Source organism: Anolis sagrei, chromosome 1, assembly GCF_037176765.1.
Source record: "Anolis sagrei isolate rAnoSag1 chromosome 1, rAnoSag1.mat, whole genome shotgun sequence".
Taxonomy (NCBI): Eukaryota; Metazoa; Chordata; class Lepidosauria; order Squamata; family Dactyloidae; genus Anolis; species Anolis sagrei.
In genome coordinates, this window is record NC_090021.1 from 24,618,735 (window position 1) to 24,637,737 (window position 19,003).

General features: G+C 39.3%; 1 protein-coding gene across 2 annotated transcripts in view; it reads left to right on the forward strand.

The window, feature by feature from the left end:
• KLHDC3 (kelch domain containing 3) overlaps nt 1-19,003 on the forward strand; it is a 73,060-nt gene that overhangs the window by 12,756 nt on the left and 41,301 nt on the right. Inside the window, exons 1-3 of one of the 2 annotated variants that reach the window (XM_067463433.1) lie at nt 6,078-6,100; nt 11,357-11,609; nt 18,433-18,609. In XM_067463433.1, the coding sequence (XP_067319534.1) occupies nt 11,456-11,609; nt 18,433-18,609 (331 nt within the window). In that variant the 5' untranslated portion in view covers nt 6,078-6,100; nt 11,357-11,455. Of the gene's footprint in view, nt 1-6,077; nt 6,101-11,356; nt 11,610-18,432; nt 18,610-19,003 lie in introns of those variants that run through there. The other variant, XM_060754456.2, reaches the window with a different exon arrangement.

A 19,003-nucleotide genomic window follows, 5' to 3' on the forward strand; every position in this document is an offset into this window, starting at 1 on the left:
ACTTCTTTTTATAGCAAGTTCGTGTCTAATGCACATCCTTAGAAGATTCCTGGGATTTTTGCTTGAAGGTGGACAAGACTCGGTACAGAATAAACTAGGTGGATAGGGAAATGCGGACATTGTGGTTTTGTGGTGTATTATTGAATAGAACGAATATAATGCAGAATAATGTTATGATGCTAGGAGGCAAAGATCTTCCTCTAACTTTCACGGCATATATTGGACTCCGTTTGTAGGGAAATACTAGAAATAGTGATTTTGACCAAGCCATGGAATGCATTCCCATGAAGCTTATACTGCTGCAGCTGCAGCTAGAAGAAAAACTTGAAAAACTGCCATTATGACTTGATGCTTCCAATCCATCTGCATTTTTCCATGTAACTGTATGTTCTCATGGTGTAGTTTGCTATAATAACTTGGGAACAATAGGATTTTTAAAAAGGAAGAGAGATAATTCTATGTTTAGGAATGTGTCATTGGCAATATCCTGACTTTGGTTATTACCCATCTCACTTTTCAAATTGATATCCCCTACTATGGTCTTAGAGCAACGTTTCTCAACCTGGGGGTCATGAGGGGGTTTCAGAGGGGTCATCAAAGACCATCGGAAAACATATTTCTGATGGTCTTAGGAACCCCTTTGGCAGAGAAGGCTGAAGATCTCTCCACCTGTCCTTCTCTTTCTTTTTTGGAAACAGACAGCAAATCCTCCCACCAAAAGCCCTCCTCCGCTGTGATTGGGCAGCCTCTCAGCCAAGAGGAGGGCTGTTTCTTGGACTCCAAGCAAGGAGGGAAGAACAGGAGTGTCTGGCACATGGCAGCGTGGTGCACATGTGCGGGCGAGGGAGAGCATGCGAGGCTGGAGGGAGGCTCGTGCCAGGAAGTCCCTTCAAGACATGGGGGTTCTGTGTGAGAAATATGGCCCAATTGTATCATTGGTGGGGTTCAGAATGCTCTTTGATTGTAGGTGAACTATAAATCTCAGCAACCACGACTCCCAAATGTCTAGATCTTTATCCCCCCCCCCCCCCCAAACTCCACCAGTGTTCACACCTGAGTACATTGAGTAGTTGTGCCAAGTTTGGTCCAGATCTATCATTGTTTGAGTCCACAGTGCTCTCTGAATGTAGGTGAACTACAACTCCAAAACTCAAGGTCCACCAAACCCTTCCAGTATTTTCTGTTGGTCATGGGAATTCTGTGTACCAAGTTTGGTTTGATTCTATCATTGGTGGAGTTCAGAATGCTCTTTGATTGTACGTGAACTATAAATCTCAGCAACTACAACTCCCCAAATGACAGAATAACCCCTCAACCCCACCAATATTCAAGTTTGGGAATATCAAGTATTTGTGCCACATTTGGTCCAATGAATGAAAATAAATCCTGCATATCAGATATTTACATTACAATTCATAACAGAAGCAAAGTGACACTTATGAAGCAGCAATGAAAATGATTTTATGGTTGGGGATCAGCACAACATGAGGAACTGTATTAAGGGATGGCACCATTGGGAAGGTTGGGAACCATTGTCTTAGAGAGAAGAAAGTCCATGTGAGAATAGGTGTCCCTTAAGATAGATTTATTGCAAGCTGTAAAAAATTTCATTTTTTTAAGTCATAGATTGTAGTCAACAACTAATTTGAAGCAAGTGGATACCAAGGTTAGATGCTCAGAGCAGGAAGTACTACTTGTGGTCAATTTTGTGAACCAGCAGAGAGGTTTCTGAATAGTTTCCCCCCCGACAAACTTAGCACATTGTAGTAATCAACTCTGAGTGTCAATTAAGGAATTTCTGTCCTCTTGGAAATTCTAGAGTATTTCTTGTCTCTGATGTCAGAATGGCTGCATTGCTGAGAGGAAGAGGCAGGGGGCAAGAGAGGATAAACCCTCCAAGACACCTTCAGGTGGTCAACTGAGGAGAATGACCACTTGACTGGCAGCTGCTGCTCGACATGAGAAGATGGATTAAATTTATGAGGTGGGAAGTGTTTGGGAATTCAGGATTAGATAAATTCAGAGTGGGTGGCATGCAAATGTCGCTTGCTGTAGAAGTCGGTTCCTCTTGATTTTAGAAGACAGTATCTGTTAACTCGACTTATGTAAGTGACCTTTCCTTTGGGGGAACTTTTTTACAGTTGGTATTCTTAACAGGCACGAGCAGTCTCTCTTTCTTCTGGTATGTTACATTCATTCCTCCATCACTTTAAAGAGGGGACATTAAACCAGAAAGGACGATTAAAACACCTGGGGTGTGTTGTCAGACATAAAAAAATTGTCATACTTCAGCCAGTGGTAGAGACAAAAAATAGTAATGGAGGGGTTGCAATGGTTAGGGGGTACAGTAGCTGCAGATAATGCCACATAGTTGGTGCCAAGCCTGAGCATAAAATGTGCCGAATGTTTGCTTGAAATAGATGGGGCCTTGCCAAGAATATTTGGTGATGCATTGGCTTCACAGTGCAATGTTGTGGATATGTTACCAGATTGCTATCCTCCCTGCAGTTGGTACTCCATAATACTAAATTATCCACTGCAAATTGTCTCCTTTTCAAGGTCATAAATAGAAAAGCTGCCTCAGAGATCAAATGAGTTTGGTTAGTACCTTCTTTCTTAAAAGAAGGTGTTTTTGTAAACTATCCATGCGTAGTTCCAGGGTTTGTGGCTACTCCTTATTTTTCTGACACATTTTACTTTGCCCTATCATTTGTACCATTAATGAACTAAGGGTTAGTTTCTTGAAACTACCAGGTGTAAAAACCCATGGCATTGTTTACAGTATTATTTTAATATAGTCTAACAGTATAGTCTAACCCGCAGTACTCTACAATGCCTGCTTTGACAACATAGCACAAATACATTAAGCCCCACAATTTCCCCCTCCACCCTACATAATATATATGACTTCCTACTCCTCAGGCTGAAATTACCAATACAAAGATTAATCACTTCCTTATTTGTGCCTGGTATATATTAATCTTCTATCTATTTTTTCTTTGCAGAAGATTTCAGTATTCAGAACCTCCAAGTATAATATCTTCCTCCTTTTAAAAAAATACTCTATATACTTGAGTATAAGCCGAGTTTTTCAGCCCCCTTTTTAGGTTGAAAAAGCCCCCCTTGGCTTATACTCAAGTCAAGGTTATTTATTATTTTACTGTTGTTATTATTGTTGTATTACATTTATTATTTTACTCTATTTATTATTATTATTACATTTACATTATTTTTCTCTGTTATTTTATTACATTTATTATTTTACTTTCTTTATTATTACATTTATTGTTTTACTCTATATATTATTGTTGTTATTACATATATTATTTTTCTCTATTTATTATTATATTCATTATTTTACTTATTATCATTATTATTACATTCATTACTTTATTTTTATTATTACATTCATTACTTTACTCTATTACATTTCCATTATTTTACTCTATTTTTATTATTTTTATTACATTTATTATTTTACTCTCTTTTATTATTGGAAGGATACATGAGCACGTTTATGTTGAAGGAGGTTAATATAATGGTTTAATCAGAATTGAACAGTCTTATCTTAATTACAGTTTTCTGTAATTATTCAAAAACATTTAAACTACTGATGCTTCAATTAATGTAATTTTATTGATAACTATTTTTATTTTTATTTTTGAAATTTACCAGTAGCGGCTGCATTTCCCACCCTCGGCTTCTACTCGAGTCAATATGTTTTCCCAGTTTTTTGTGGTAGAATTAGGAGCCTTGGCTTATATTCGGGTTGGCTTATACTTGAGTATATATGGGTAACTTAAAAATGTTTCTCAGCCCTTGTAAGATTTACCTATTGACTCCTCTCTAATCATTGTTGACAATTTATAAATTTCAGTTGTTTTAAATATTTTCAAACAACTGAAATTGTTGTTTGAAAATATTTCAAACAATATCTATCTCTGTTTTTTTCCAATTTTGTTAATACAACATTCTGGCTGCCAAAATCATACAGTGCACTACTTTGATGTCTTAATACATTCACTGCAGATACCCAAAAAGAAATGTTCAGGGTGGGAGAAAGAACTTTTGTCTGTTTGAGGAAATGTGAATGTTGCAATTGACCAGATTGTTTAGCACTGAATAGCCTTACAGCTTCAAACCTGCCTGGTTGCTGCCTGGGGGAATCCTTTGTTGGGAGGTGTTAACCTACAAACTAGTATCTACAGACCCACTAAGAAAATCAAATGCTACATTTAGCAAAGGATAAGAAGGATCCTCTCAACCCTGCAGATGTATACCTTGCAGGTATACAGCTGTCCACATCTGCAAGGTATACAGCTGTCCACAGCTGTATACCTTGCAGCTGTGGACAAGGCTACATAAGGACCCCCAAATGCCGCACTCAAACACGAGTCAAGAAACACGAAAGGCACTGCAGACTAATTTAGCCATAGCAGAGCACTTGATGAACCAACCTGGACACAGTGTATTATTTGAAAACATAGAAATGCTGGCCCACTCTAAGAACCACCATGTCAGACTACATAGAGAAGCCACTGAAATCCACAAGCATGTGGACAATCTCAACATAAAGTAGGAAACCATGAAAACGAACAACATCTGGCTACCAGTATTAAAAAAAAAACCCTTAAAAATCAGAAAAGTAAATAAAGAATGAGACTAAAAAAAACAGGAGAATTCTAGACAATAATCTATCAGGGCCAGCTAACACCTCCCAACAAAGGACTCCTCCCAGGCAGCAACCAGCCAGGCTTTGAAGCTGCAAGGCCATTTAATACTCATAAAGTTGGCCAATTGCAACATTCACACTTCCTCAAACAGACAAGAGTTCAATGTATTGAACAATGTATTTCATGGCTGGAATCACTGGGTTTTTCCTAGTTCCTTTTTCCTAGTTCCAACAGACCTCACTACCTCTGAGGATGCTTACCATAGATGCAGACGAAACGTCAGGAGACAGTGACTCTAGAACATGGCCATATAGCCCGAAAAAGCCTACAACAACCCAGACAAGAGTTCTTTCTCCCATCCTGGACATCATTCCACAGATATATAAACCCCACTTGCCTAGTCTCCAACAGACCTCACAACCTCTGAGGATGCCTGCCATAGATGTGGGTGAAATGTCAGGAGAAAATGTTTCTGGAATATGGCCATACCGCCCAAAAAACTCACAGCAACCCTGTATTTTGTTAGATAACCAATCTGTGTACATCGCCTTGTAAAAGATTTCATGGAGGCTGTAGCATGATATATCGTTTAATCCTCTGGTCCACATTCCCTTCAGGTTTTTTTCGGGGGGGGGGGGGGGAGGTATTAGACACGGCGTAGCTTGATATGTGTGCGCACTATCCGATTCCACTTCTTTGTTTATTCTCCTGTCTGCTACTGATACCACATTGTTTTTCCTCCTTGTCCACATTTTACTGTACTATATCACAAGGACAGAATGTATTTTGAAATGTTGTTCGGGGGCACCTTAATGATCACAATCTAAGCATTGTCTGTAGCACTCACTGTGAAGCCCCTATTCAAAGACTAACAAAGCTACTCTGAAATGTTGCTATACATGGATCTTCTAGGATCAGTTGCAAGTGCAATACTTTTATGGTGAATTTGAACATAGATGGAAGCAAGCCAGTGACTTTCAAGGGTCATCTTGAATGTGAAAACAGTAATATGAGAATGGTCTTGGCCCCTGGCTGTTTGTCAAGTTGTATGTCTTGTAGATCTTGGAGATTCACAAGTTTGTTGTCTTATTTTAGCAGCTGCATAAGTGACTCAGTCGGCCTAGCAGTCAGTTCACTGTTGACAAAGCTGCACCTCATTAGGAGAGACCAGTAATTATGCCGGAGTGGATACTGGCTTCCATTTCCTGCCGTCTTGGAATAAATAACCAAAGGAGTGAGTAAATGTCAGGAGTGAGAAAAGAAGTTGGATTATTATTCTGATGGATGTAACAGAGAGTTGGGATGTGCCTGAAATAGAACAGTCTATATGGCCTGCTTCAACCCTGCTGGGGCTATTTTTAAGTACTACTAAAGCATGACCACAGCCTTTCAGGTTACATATCTTGGACAACAGAGACAACAGCATGGTAGGAACTTCATTATTATATCTATTTCAGGGATGGTGGGTGTAGGATGGTTATTAAGTTGGGAGAAACAAAGCTTCATTATTGCTGGTAGTGGTGAGAATGTGAAGATTTGTTTGTCCCTTCCTGAGCTAAAGTCTAAATGGGTGTATTGAATATTGTCATATTTCTTATTATAATTTGAACTCTATGATTTTACCTATCATGTAAGGCATAATAAACAAACAAGGCTATTTAGACAATTTTGAAGTGGAATGGAGAGTGCATTGGGCACACCTTAAGATGTCATTTTACTTGGGTTCCTTCTCTGTCTTTCACAAAGATCAAAGTAATTTTATAATATTTTTACAATCTCATTTTATGTTTATTTTGATCACACAATGTAACAGAGTTTGAAAAATGTTCTGTTCCTGGTTTGAAAGTGTTATTTCCTGTTTAATTGTGCGGTACTTACTTTGAAAGTAGTTGCTAGACTCCAGAAGCTTTGTTTTTGTGGCTGCCACAAACTGTGTTTAATGGTTGAAGTTCTGTGAGATACTCATTGAAAAACTATAGCAAAATGGGCTACAAGGTGTCCCACAAAAACATGTTTTGGCAGTTTAATAAACTTTTTCCATGTTTTTATGATAGAACCAATTAGGAAGTGACATTTATTACCCAGGAACAAAAATCATGTTACACAGTGTTATTATTTTTGAGGGGCACTTCTAGGGCAAGTCTTGTTTATTCCATTTAGAACTATAATTTAGTTCATGTTCTTGTGTTTACCCTGTCTCTTTTCTCCAGTTCTTCCTTTGTTGTCTCTTTAGAGTTAGATTTTATATTGTCAGCTTCTTGAAGCAGCAACCTGCTCTGTTTTACTTTCTAAAACATCGTGGACATTGATGTCACTGTGAACAAAATATACTTTCCCTTGCTTGTAGAGAAAGTTGTTTAATATACTGGGTGTAAAAAAAAATGTTTCTAAAACTTCTCCTTTCCACAATATGGTGTTAGCTTTTTCCTTCACGGAAGGCAGGTGGACTATATCAGGTATGGGCAAGCCCAGGCCCAGGGGACGGATGTGGCCCTTCCTATCCTTCCTCTCTCCCTCCTTCCCTCCCTTCTTCCTTCCCCCCTCCTTCCCTTCTGTCCCTCGCTCCCTTCCATCCCTTTTGTCTTTCCTTCCTCCCTCCTTTCCTTTTCTCCCTCCCTCCATTCTCTTCCTTCCTTCCTTCCTTCCTTCCTTCCTTCCTTCCTTCTCTTCCTCCCTTCCTTCCTTCCTCCTTTCCTCCTGGGGGATGTTTAGCTTGGAGAAGGTAGAGAGGAAACATGAGAACCATGCTTCAGGATTTAAAAGGGTGTCCCATTGAGGAGGAGGAAGGGGAAAAGTGACTTTTTGCTGCTCTGGAGACCAGGGCACGGGGAAGCAATGGTTTCAAATGGCAGGGAAAGAGATTCAACTGAAAAGATTAGGAAGAATTTCCTGAGAGTAAGAGCTGTTGGAGAGTGGCATATACTGCCTGAGAGTGTGGTGGAGTCTCCTTCTCTGAAGGCTTTTCCTCAGAGGCTGTCTATCGGGAGTGCTTTGGTTGTGCCTTTTTGAATGGCAGGGGGTTGGACTGGATGGCCCTTATGGGTCTCTTCCAGCTCTAGGATTCTATATCAAGAGTAGGCAATTCAGAGAGGAAAGGGAGGGAGGGGACTTAAGGAGAACCCCCACTCTCCCGGCCCACTCATCCCGCTCCAGCCCACCATGTGGCCCCCAAGTTAGAAAGTTTGCCTATGCCTAGATTAGATGGTCCACGTGGTCTCTTCCAACTCTTTGATTCTAATGTTATATTTTCAGAAATGTTCTTTGCTGCTTAAAGATTTCTGGAACATCTGTCTACCAGTCCAAAATTCTCTGAGAAATATTGAATCATTTTCTCATGATAAATTGAACACATGTCTTGCATAATACATTCAAGCACCTGGATTAGTTCTGAATTTGTTAGTGTAAGTAGGAACTGAAGAGTTAAGCAGATAAATACTATTCTTTTCGGTGTTATTTTGAGCATTTGTATTGCTGAAATATGTTGTGATACTGTCCAAATGCTTAAGCAGTTCAATGTCCCTAACTTTTCAGACAAGATTTGGAGAACGCTCACTACAGTCATCACAAAAGAGAAGACTGGTCTTGATTTTTTGTTCTGTTTTAGATGTATAGCTAGGGAATGGTGTGTGGGTTTAAATCTCTAACTACTGATTTTCTCTCAAGGACTCATATTTAAAACTAATTTTCAACAGCCTACCTGCTTTCCTCCTACTTGTGTTTGAGAGAAGTCTGGCATAGACCTTGAGATCACAAAGGGACTCCCGTTTATTCTTCTGGGTCGCAATAGTATTAGAATATTAGATGATGGGGCTTGTAGTTCAGTGAGACTCAGGACATCTCTGGCTGAGCATTTTAAAGGACCCTCCCTAAACTACAACCCTTAGAATTCTGCAGGAGGCAGCCACAGGATTTCAGATGAGATACATACTCTTTGCCTACTCTTTCAGCTCTAGTGTGATACTGAGTTCCGCTGCTGCTGTGGTTAGTAGCTTGCTTCTCTTCCATTTGTAAGTCAGAGACCACAAAGAAGAAGGGACTGGTTGCATATCTGTAACTGTAGTTCTTCAATGGTTTCATCTGTGAACTCTCACAACCTTTCAATTTTCCTTGTTGTGACCTGTTTCTCCTTACATCAGTGGTTCTCAAACTGTGGGTCCCCAGGTGTTTTGGCCTACAATTCCCAGAAATCCCAGCCAGTTTACCAGCTGTTAGGATTTCTGGAGTTGAAGGCCAAAACATCTGGGGACCAACAGGTTGAGAACCACTGCGCAACACTGGGTACATAAGCTAGTTAGTAATAAATGGTTGTTTTGAGTGTGTCACTCTCTCCCAGCCTTACAATCTCAGAGAAAGGTGCAGACAGTCCCCTTTTAAATAAATTCTTAAATTGTTTTCATGAGTGTGCCAGTCTTTTGCCCTTTAATCACACTCTCTCACCCTCATTACAGGTTTTGTCATCTCCCCCGCCCCCTTCAAAATGCATTTTAATACATTGATTGCTTCCTTGACTGGTGAAGAAGTGCTGGCCATGGCCTTCAGGTCTGTAGGTTTTTGCCTCATAGGCATTTCATGGCCTAACTCCCTAAATGGCACCACATTCAACCTTTTCTTGGAAGTCATAACAATCTCTTAGCCCCAGAGCAAGGTGCAGGCACACATCTACATGCAGGCACACAAAATATAAATCCTCATTAAATTGGTTATTTTCTTTTGGGGTAGATGTCCCAATTTTGGCCTTCAAGGCTGTGTCATTTGCCTCATTGTAGGCCTCATTTTGTGGCTTTAATAAATAATACTATTTTGTCTGCCAGTAGCCAATCCTTTCTATCTATAGCAGTGGTTCCCAACCCTGGTCAAGGAACCACTTCACCAGGGACCATTCTCCAACATTAGTACCAAAAGGGTTACAAATCAGTTTTTGGTCAACTTTAGATTTGGTTTGGTTATTTGGGGTGCTAATTCAGAAAATTGCATTGGATGGACCACATCAGCTCTTGTTTCTGATAACAAACACATGCCATCCAGTGGTCGCCATCTGCTCGCCCACAGAAAACCATATTTAATAATCTAGAGCTGTTCTAGTAGTAATCTTTTGTAGGTAGTCCGCCTTTCCCCTCCCGACATCCCTGTTGCCTTGACATTATATGAAGGTTTTGTGAGACCAATCGCTTTTGTTGCTGTATGGTTTCTAGGCAATGGTGTAGCAATTGTGAGGCAGCAGACCATATTTTCATTCTTGCAGACTATTGGTGGTCCACGGACTACAGGTTGGGAACCACTGATCTATAGACTGCCCCTTGTGTTTGCATCTGAGCACTGCATACATACATATCTATAGACCAGCAGCTAATGTTTTCTATACACTGCCCTCTTGTGGTTGCATCTGAGTGCTACATACATATTTTTTACGTTTTGGGGTTGCTTTTGTAGTTCAAACCCCTTAATTATTTTATGTTGGAATACGAAGGATGTGTATGCCAAGTTTGGTCCAGATCCATCAAGCTTTGTAGCGGCCTTTGTGGATCAAACAAACATACTTTGACTTTTGTGTATATCGATGTTTGCAGTGTTCACCCTAGAGGTATTAGAAGGAAGAGACATGAATTTAGATAACAGTACAGATTGCTTTAATATATATTTCATGCATTGTTTATGATCCTTAATACATTGGCTAGCATATTATTTAGTTAAGAGTTATAGTCTGCTTTCCCCCTGACAAACTCAGTGTATCACACATGGCTCTCTTCTTCCCCACTTCATCTTCATAATAACTGTCCTGTGAAGAAGGTCACACTAATAGACAGTGACTCGCTCAAGGTCACTGAATCTATTTCATGGTTCAGGGGGGAAGAGCACCTGAATTTCCCAAGTGCCAGTCCATCACTCTAATGACTACACTCTCCTGGTTCTCATGCAGAATATTTACTGCAAGGGTCTCAGCGGTGAGTGGGAAATCTTGTGGGGTAGAGCAGTTTTGAGTCATGTGATCTGGTTGGATTCTAAGTTCTGCTGTATGGGCAGAACTATGTATTATAAGAAGCACGATTTGCCATTGAAAGTGTCAGCCATCTGGTAGTTTATTCCACCTTCTGTCAATAATATGTGATACATCTCACCTTGTATTTTGGCATAATGATGCTGAATGTTTCCCCATCAGTGCCAGACAATGTTGTGGAATTAGAATGACGCTCAGGTTTGAAAAATTCCATTTTGAAAAGCAGCTGCATTGTTCTTATAGGGATTTTTTCTGGAAAGGGCAAAAAACACCTCATAGTATAAACACACAGAACATATTATAGCCAACTTATGTTATTTGTTGACTTTAAAGTATGCATTGCATAATCAATGAGGACAATATTGATTCTAGCTGCCATCCTGATTATTTGAGACTTAGCGAACTCATCTGAACCATTTTTGTGCAGCAGTTAGGCATTATTTTTTCTCATTAAATATTCTGCCCTATCATAGACATGTCTGGGTAGCCTATTACATTTCTAACAGGCTTAATTGCTTTCTGACACCCAAGAGTGTTAAAAGAATGGAACAATGAGAGATAACTTTCTAAGAGGCTATTAAAATCTTACTCATTGGGAAAGCTGTTGTACAGGGAAGCGCTGGAGTCATTTTTGCACGATGCCTCCTGGGCTGTGCGTTTGAACACCTGTATTCTTTGTCTGTTGCAGAATTTGTGCCTGTGAGCCAACATGGTTGGTAGCCCTATGGGCATGATACTCTGATCCTGCCACCCCCAGCTTGGGGGAATCGAGCACTCGCAAAAGGGAATGTTACGGTGGACAGTGCATTTAGAAGGTGGGCCCCGGAGAGTGAACCACGCGGCTGTGGCTGTTGGACACAAAGTCTACTCTTTTGGAGGCTACTGTTCTGGGGAAGACTATGAGACACTGCGACAGATTGATGTTCATGTATTTAATGCAGGTAAGACTCATTCCTGAGATCTGAGAAGCTGGCACTCTTAATATGCATGATCATTTTTTTAGAGTGTCATTGTTCCTTTTTCCAGAATTGTGGATGTATAAATGCAAGGTGCATGTTCTGTCAAACAGAGAATAACTGTTTGAGTTACCCCAGATGAGTGGTTCTCAGCCTGTGGGTCCCCAAATGTTTTGGCCTTCAACTCCCAGAAATCCTAACAGCTGGTAAACTAACTGGGATTTCTGGGAGTTGTAGGCCAAAATTCCCAGGGACCCACAGGTTGACAACTACTGCCCTAGAGTATAAAAAGTGATGTTTTGACCTGTTTTGAACATCCAGGAGAAATCATATTACATCCACACTGAAGTCACTCCACTGACTGGCAGTTAGTTTCCGGGCAAAGTTCAAAGTGTTGGTGTTGACTTTTAAAGCCCTACCTGGTTTGGGTCCAAGTTACCTATCGATCACCTTCTCCCATACAATCCACTCCAAACACTTAGGTTTTCTGGGACACAACTACTCCAACCAGCCAGAACCTGACTGGTGACTGTCATCCAGAGGGCCTTTTAATTGACCCCCCAAGAATGTGGAACGACCTGACAGAAGAACTCTGACAGCTAAATGAGCTGTCGAAATTTAAAACACATTTGAAGACTTGTCTCTTCCTTCAGGCTTATGCAGCTAGTTTTAATCATGAATTTTAAACTTGCATTTTGTATTCACTATATTTTAAACGTTCTGTGTATTTTAATATATGTATTTAGTAGAAATACATTTTAATATGTGTATTTTATATAATGATTGTGTGTCTAGCTGTGTTGCAACCTGCCTCGAGCAATGAGGGGAAGCTGGTAAGAAATATAATAATAATAATAATAATAATAATAATAATGACTCTAACACATTCAAAGGTGGCAGCACAATTGACAAGAAGCAATTGGAAACGCTTGCATGGTACGAGGATTTAAAGATCAAACTGCAAAGTCTCTGGCACAAGCCAGTAAAAATGGTCCCAGTGGTGATCGGCACACTAGGTGCAGTGCCTAAAGACCTTGGCCTGCATTTAAACACAATCAGCGCAGACAAAATTACCACCTGCCAGCTGCAAAAGACCACCCTACTCGGATCTGCACATATTATTTGCCAATATATCACATAGTCCTAGACACTTGGGAAGTGTCCAATGTGTGATCCAGTACAACAGCCAGCATAGTGATCTTGTTTGCTGTGTACTAATCTTGATGTGTACCTAATATTAGTAATAGTAGTAGTAGTAGTAGTAGTAGTAATAATAATAATAATAATAATAATAGTAATAATAATAGTAATAATATCATCAACCCCAGGGTAGCTTCCAATGAGTCATCAGATTTAGATGATATCATTGAGAATTTAAAAGTATACCAAGCTAGAATAGTTCTTCAACTGATTCACGTACAACATATAATATATGTGTATTGCATGGTGGAAATTATGTATGTTGTGGCATCAAATTGTTGCCAGTCTGTACACCGCCTTGAGTCAACTTTGTGTTGAGAAAGGTAGGATAAAAACGCTGTAAATAAATAATAATTGTTTATGAGCCATTTACCTTTGTAGGGCAAAGTTTTCAGGGAAGCAAGACTTTAGGATTTACAGTTCGCTTACCAAGATGATGTATGTTTTGGGAAAGGTGTATCCCATGGAATGAATCACTAGTAAAGAAGTCATTTGTTCATAATGAAATATAAATGAAATCATAAATTATATTGGAGGAAAAACAAAACATTTATTATGAAAGCCAAGTTCTCTTATCATAAAAACAGTCAACCATATACACCAGCAAAAAAAAAAAAAACACAACAAAACATTTCACGCATTTGCTGCCAAAAATGCAGAGGAGGTCCCTTTGTTGTTGTTAAATTTCTTGCTCTATTGGCTCAGAAATGTTTTTAAAAATTCAGACATGTTCTTTCCAACAAACAAGCTGGACAAATATCTTCATTATTTATACAGCGAACACAACTGTGAGTGGCAGAATTTAAATTATTTTAAGACTATTGTAAGCAAGAGAGTGCGAAAGGCCTTCATATTGGTAACTCAGTAAGAATCCCTAAGTAATAAGAATCTGAGGATGGAGCAAATATTAAGATTTGAAACTAGCCAGTTGTTTGTTGAATATTGTAAATGTGAAGTAAAATCTATTAAAATGAAACCTGTTCATAGTTCACATTAATTCAGGTTAAGAAAACAAGCTGGCTTTTATCTGTTTTGTTACATGTTGGTTCATGCTGATATCATGCTTACAGTTTGGGGCACCCCAAGCAGTTCAAAGAAGGTATAAAAAGCTGTTTAATCCAATTGATAAAGCTGAGAAGCATCATTAGTTAGTAGCAGGAGCCCCCGGGTGGCTCGTGCTGGCTGAAAGGTCGGCGGTTCAGATCCAAGGAATGGGGTGAGCTCCTGTCTGTCAGCTCCAGCTTCCCATGTGGGAATGTGAGAGAAGCCTCCCATAGGATGGTAAAACATCCAGGCGTCCCCGGGGCAACATCCATGCAGACAGCCAATTCTCTCACACCAGAAGCTACTTGCAGTTTTTCAAGTCGCTCCTGACACGGAAAAAAAACCCAAAACAACAACAACACCACACAAAGAATAATGCTTTCATGCTTCATTCTGCATCTCAGAAGTTGCAGCTTCTAAAGTCGTGGCAAACTTAGGAGTTCAAGAAGGAATGGCACAATATGACCTAGGTGCAGCTGAGCCATATAGATGCCCAATTAAACTAGTCTTAAACTGGAAATACCTTTTTTTTTAAATGTGACAAACTTTTGGCAGCAATGAAATGTAGCTGAAGTTTTACAAACTAATTGCACATTTTCCTTTTCTCTCCTCTGGTCTGTGACAATCAAGCAGTATCCTTCTATCTTTTGTCCTCCATGGAGGGTAGAGTTATTCCTAAGTCAATGTGTTCTTCAGCCTTCACACTTGATAGGTAGCTTGATTATCTTAGTCGTAACATTTGCTTCATTACAGTGTTCCCAGGCTTTCATAATTTCTGAACAGCTTCTTTACCTATCCTTTTTACTTCTTTTTTCTGCCATATAGGAGACATGGAGTTAATCAGCATAGAGGAGCCAGACCAAATTAGGGTTTTGCAAAGAACCAAGGACTCAAAAACCGGGTGTCTTTTGTCACTTCTTATTCCTGGATGGTTCTTAATTTAAGGGATAGCAGTTAAACTAATTTTTTTCTCAACGTAGGTGTAACTGAATGGTTGTATTTATTAGCACCATAGGTGTCCCTGCATAGCAGGAGGTTGGACTGGTTTCTTCCAGTGCTATGATTCTGAGTGTGTACACTTTATTTCACATTGAACACAGGAGTATTTGCAATATTATCATTGACTTTTCTCATATTTTGTTCAATGTAGTTTACATAGGAACTATCAGTATAAAGCTTCTTGCATACCAGTTTGTTTATAAAAGCTCATTTAAAGCAGCTGAATGAACTGTAAATTCAGACATATATCATTTACCGTATATACTCGAGTCTAAGCCAACCCGAATATAAGCTGGGGCTCCTGACATGAAAAAAAACCCTAATTTTACCATTAAAAACTGGGAAAACTTACTGACTCGAGTATAAACCGAGGGTGGGAAATGCAGCAGCTACTGGTAAATATCAAAATAAAAATAGATACCAATAAGATTGCATAAATTGAGGCATCAGTAGGTTAAATGTTTTTGAATAGTTACATAAAACTGTAATATAAGGTAAGATTGTCCAACTCTGATTAAACCATTATTTTAGCCTTCTTCAATGTTAATATAATAAATGCAATAATAATAATAGAGTAAAAGAATACATGTAATAATAATAATAGAGAAAAATAATAAATATAATAATACAATCAAATAATTAATGTAATAATAATAATAGAGTAAAATAATGTAAATGTAATAATGATAGAGCAAAATAATACATGTAATAATAATATAATAATAATAACAAGTGAAATAATAAATAGCTGACTTGGGTATAAGCTGAGGGGGCTTTTTCAGCCTAAAAAAGGGTTGAAAAACTCAGCTCCTATTTAAGTATGTACCATATATATTTATCCATTTATTTGATATCAGAATAGCTTCCTATATTCACATATAGGAATTTAGGAAGCGAACACCCAGTGAATACCCATCCTGGAAGTGTTCCTAGGGGCAGGAGGGACTAATAATTGGTGAATCTTGAAGTCCTTTGACTTCACTTTGCTTTTTAAATAAAAAACTCTCAGGGAAGAATGTGTGCTTGTTTCACAAAATGCTGATTATTTCTTTTTATGTTGCCACTAAACTGAAAATTGCTCTTATATGGAAGAATGGCTACAAAATTCAGTATTAATAGAGAAGAGGTTATGAAACATGGCATCAGCAGAAAAATTTACTCAGCCAATAAGGGCAGCAATATTGAGTTGCACTTTTTCTGAGATTTCAAGTTCCCTTTATTGCATACATGAACCAATATAGATGAATCATTGAACCATAGAATTGGAGGAAACCATACAGACTATCCAGCCCAACCCCCTGCTATGCAGGGAAGCACAATCAAAGCACCTCTGAAAGACCTCAAGGGCCATCCAGTCCAACCCCCTGCCAAGAAGCAGGAAAATCGCATTCAAAGCACCCCCGACAGATGGCCATCCAACCTCTGTTTAAAAGCCTCCAAAGGAGTCTTCACCAGACTCTGAGGCAGAGTTCTGTTGTTGAACAGATCTCCCAGTCAGGAAGGTCTTCCTAATGTTCAGGTGGAATCTTCTTTCCTGTGATTTGAACCCATTGCTCTGAGTCCAAGTCTCTAGAGCAGCAGAAAACAAGCCAGCTCCCTCCTCCTCATGTCATCCTTTCAGAAATCACCTTATCAGTTTATGGAAGATACATTTAACTTGAACCATTTGTTTTGTTGGATTTTGACATTCTGTGTAATTAGAAAGCCATTGTCAATAACTTTTTCATTAATTTTTTCCCATTAGTTGATTGCTTTTCTTGTTAATCATCATTTACTGTTGTTGTTTAAATAAATATGGAGCCTTATTACCCACACACCACACAGGCTTTCTAACAAACACATTATGCTAGCATGTGTTTTTATTGTGTATGTTCCTACACATGACAAATGCTTGATGCCAAAGAAAAAGAGTTCTCTGAAATGCATTGTCGAAGGCTTTCGTGGCTGGAATCACTGGGTTGCTGTGAGTTTTCTGAACTGTATGGCCATGTTCCAGAAACATTATCTCCTGTGAATTCACACTTGCCTAAAACAGACAAGAGTTCTTTCTTCCACCCCAGCCATTCCACAGATATATAAACCCCACTTGCCTAGTTTCCAACAGACCTCACAACCTCTGAGGACGCCTGCTATAGATGTGGCCGAAACGTCAGGAGAGAATGCTTCTGGAACATGGCCATACAGCCCAGAAAACTCACAGCAACTCAGTTTCTTTGAAAGTTGCCAGAGTATTTGCAGATCCCGTTTGATGAGAATGATGCTTAAAGCTCGCACCCTGTTCTGTAGCTTCTTACAGGCTGTTTCTGTTAGATATCACCCATGTTGTTGCTGCCTTTTAGGAGGAAATCCTGTTCTGTTTTCTTTGGAATGGACCTAATATTTAGTTTGAGCCACTGGCTTTGCAGGACAGATGGTATGAATAATCAAAAACAAATGGGTCAGATGTATTATGTAATGTGCACATTCCAGCTGAGAATCAGAAGGAAATCAGTTTCGTAGAATTTACAAGGTTAAGTAGGTTTCAACTGAACAGGTGCAATGGGTTAATAATAATAATAATAATAATAATAAACTTTATTTATACCCCGCCACCATCTCCTCAAGGGACTCGGAGCAGCTTATTGAGCAGCGGTTCAAAGTTAAACCTTATGCCAGCAGGACTGCTGACCGAAAGGTTGGCATTACGAATTCAGGGAGTGGGGTGAGCTCCTGTCTGTTACCTCTAGGTTCTCATGCAAGGACATGAGAGAAGCTTCCCATAGGATGGTAACACTTCCAGGTGTCCCCTGGGCAACATCCTTGCAGACAGCCAATTTTCTCACACCAGAAGTGACTTGCAGTTTCTCAAATCGCTCCTGATATGAAAAAAAAAAAAAACCTGAACAGAATGGTAGATTTAGATATAGGAAGCCCATGTACCTTTGGGTATTCTCTCACGTATTGGCGGTCACAACATTATTATGAAAATAAACAGTAGAATTGTAAACCATTTGACAGTTGAACCTCTATTTCTATGTATACAACCTTGTATTTTTTAGCTTACCGTTTAGTTATTCGTTCCACTATTTCAAGTCCATAAACTGTGTGGCTTAACTGTTAAGCTAAGTGGGGGCTTCAGAGCATTTCATTTTGTGTGGAGGGTATTTGTTTGTGTCAATCCATTGAATATACGTTTCTGTTAGGGTTGAAATAACTTTTTCAAAGGTTGGAAATAATCTTCCTTTCTTCAAGGCTTTCTCTTTTTTCTAGCACTAACATTTAAAGAATGTCACATCTTTCTGACATGTATTAACCTCCTCCGCATTTTCTCTGAGTTGGATTATTAGCCTTTAAAAATTGCTTATGTTCTGTATCTGTACAGTCTTGGTCCTCCCTCATTATGGCATTTACCACCTACATACAGTTAAGGACATCATATAAAAATTGTGGTTTTTTTCTGTAACTAGTAAACAAGCCATTGTTGGTATTTATATTTATGTATTTTTCTCTGTTTTGTTGAGCTGTATTAGTCTAATGCTTGAAGGAAAGCTTGGCCAGTAAAACTCTCTCCCCCTTTCTCTTTTAGTCTCTCTGCGCTGGACCAAACTGCCCCCCGTATGGACAAATAGCAGGGACCATGTAAGGGAAGTTCCTTACATGAGATATGGACATTCTGCAGTGCTCATTGATGATACCATCTACATCTGGGGAGGTCGCAATGATACCGAGGGAGCCTGCAATGTATTATACGCTTTCGATGTCAGTAAGTGTTATCTGCAAGAGCCAGAGTGGTATAGTGGTTTGAGTGTTGGATTTAGGACACTGGGAGACCAGAGTTCAAATTGCTGCTTAGCCATTGGATGTCGTTGGACAAGTCACGGAAGGCAAGGAAGATCCCCCTCTCAACAAATTCTGTGGGGAAAAAACAACACAACACCCATGTCACATGGTTCAGAATTTCTGTTGTACCAAAGTTCACAGTCTGCCTCCATGTTTTATCTGGGAAGATATTGACCATAGAACCACAGTTAAGGACAATAAAATATATAGAGAGAGCATATTTTTGGTCACATAAGTCAGCAGAAGAAGCAGCAGCAAATACTATAATCTGAAGTTATTTAAATCTGCAGATATTGAACCTGCAAATGCAGATGGAC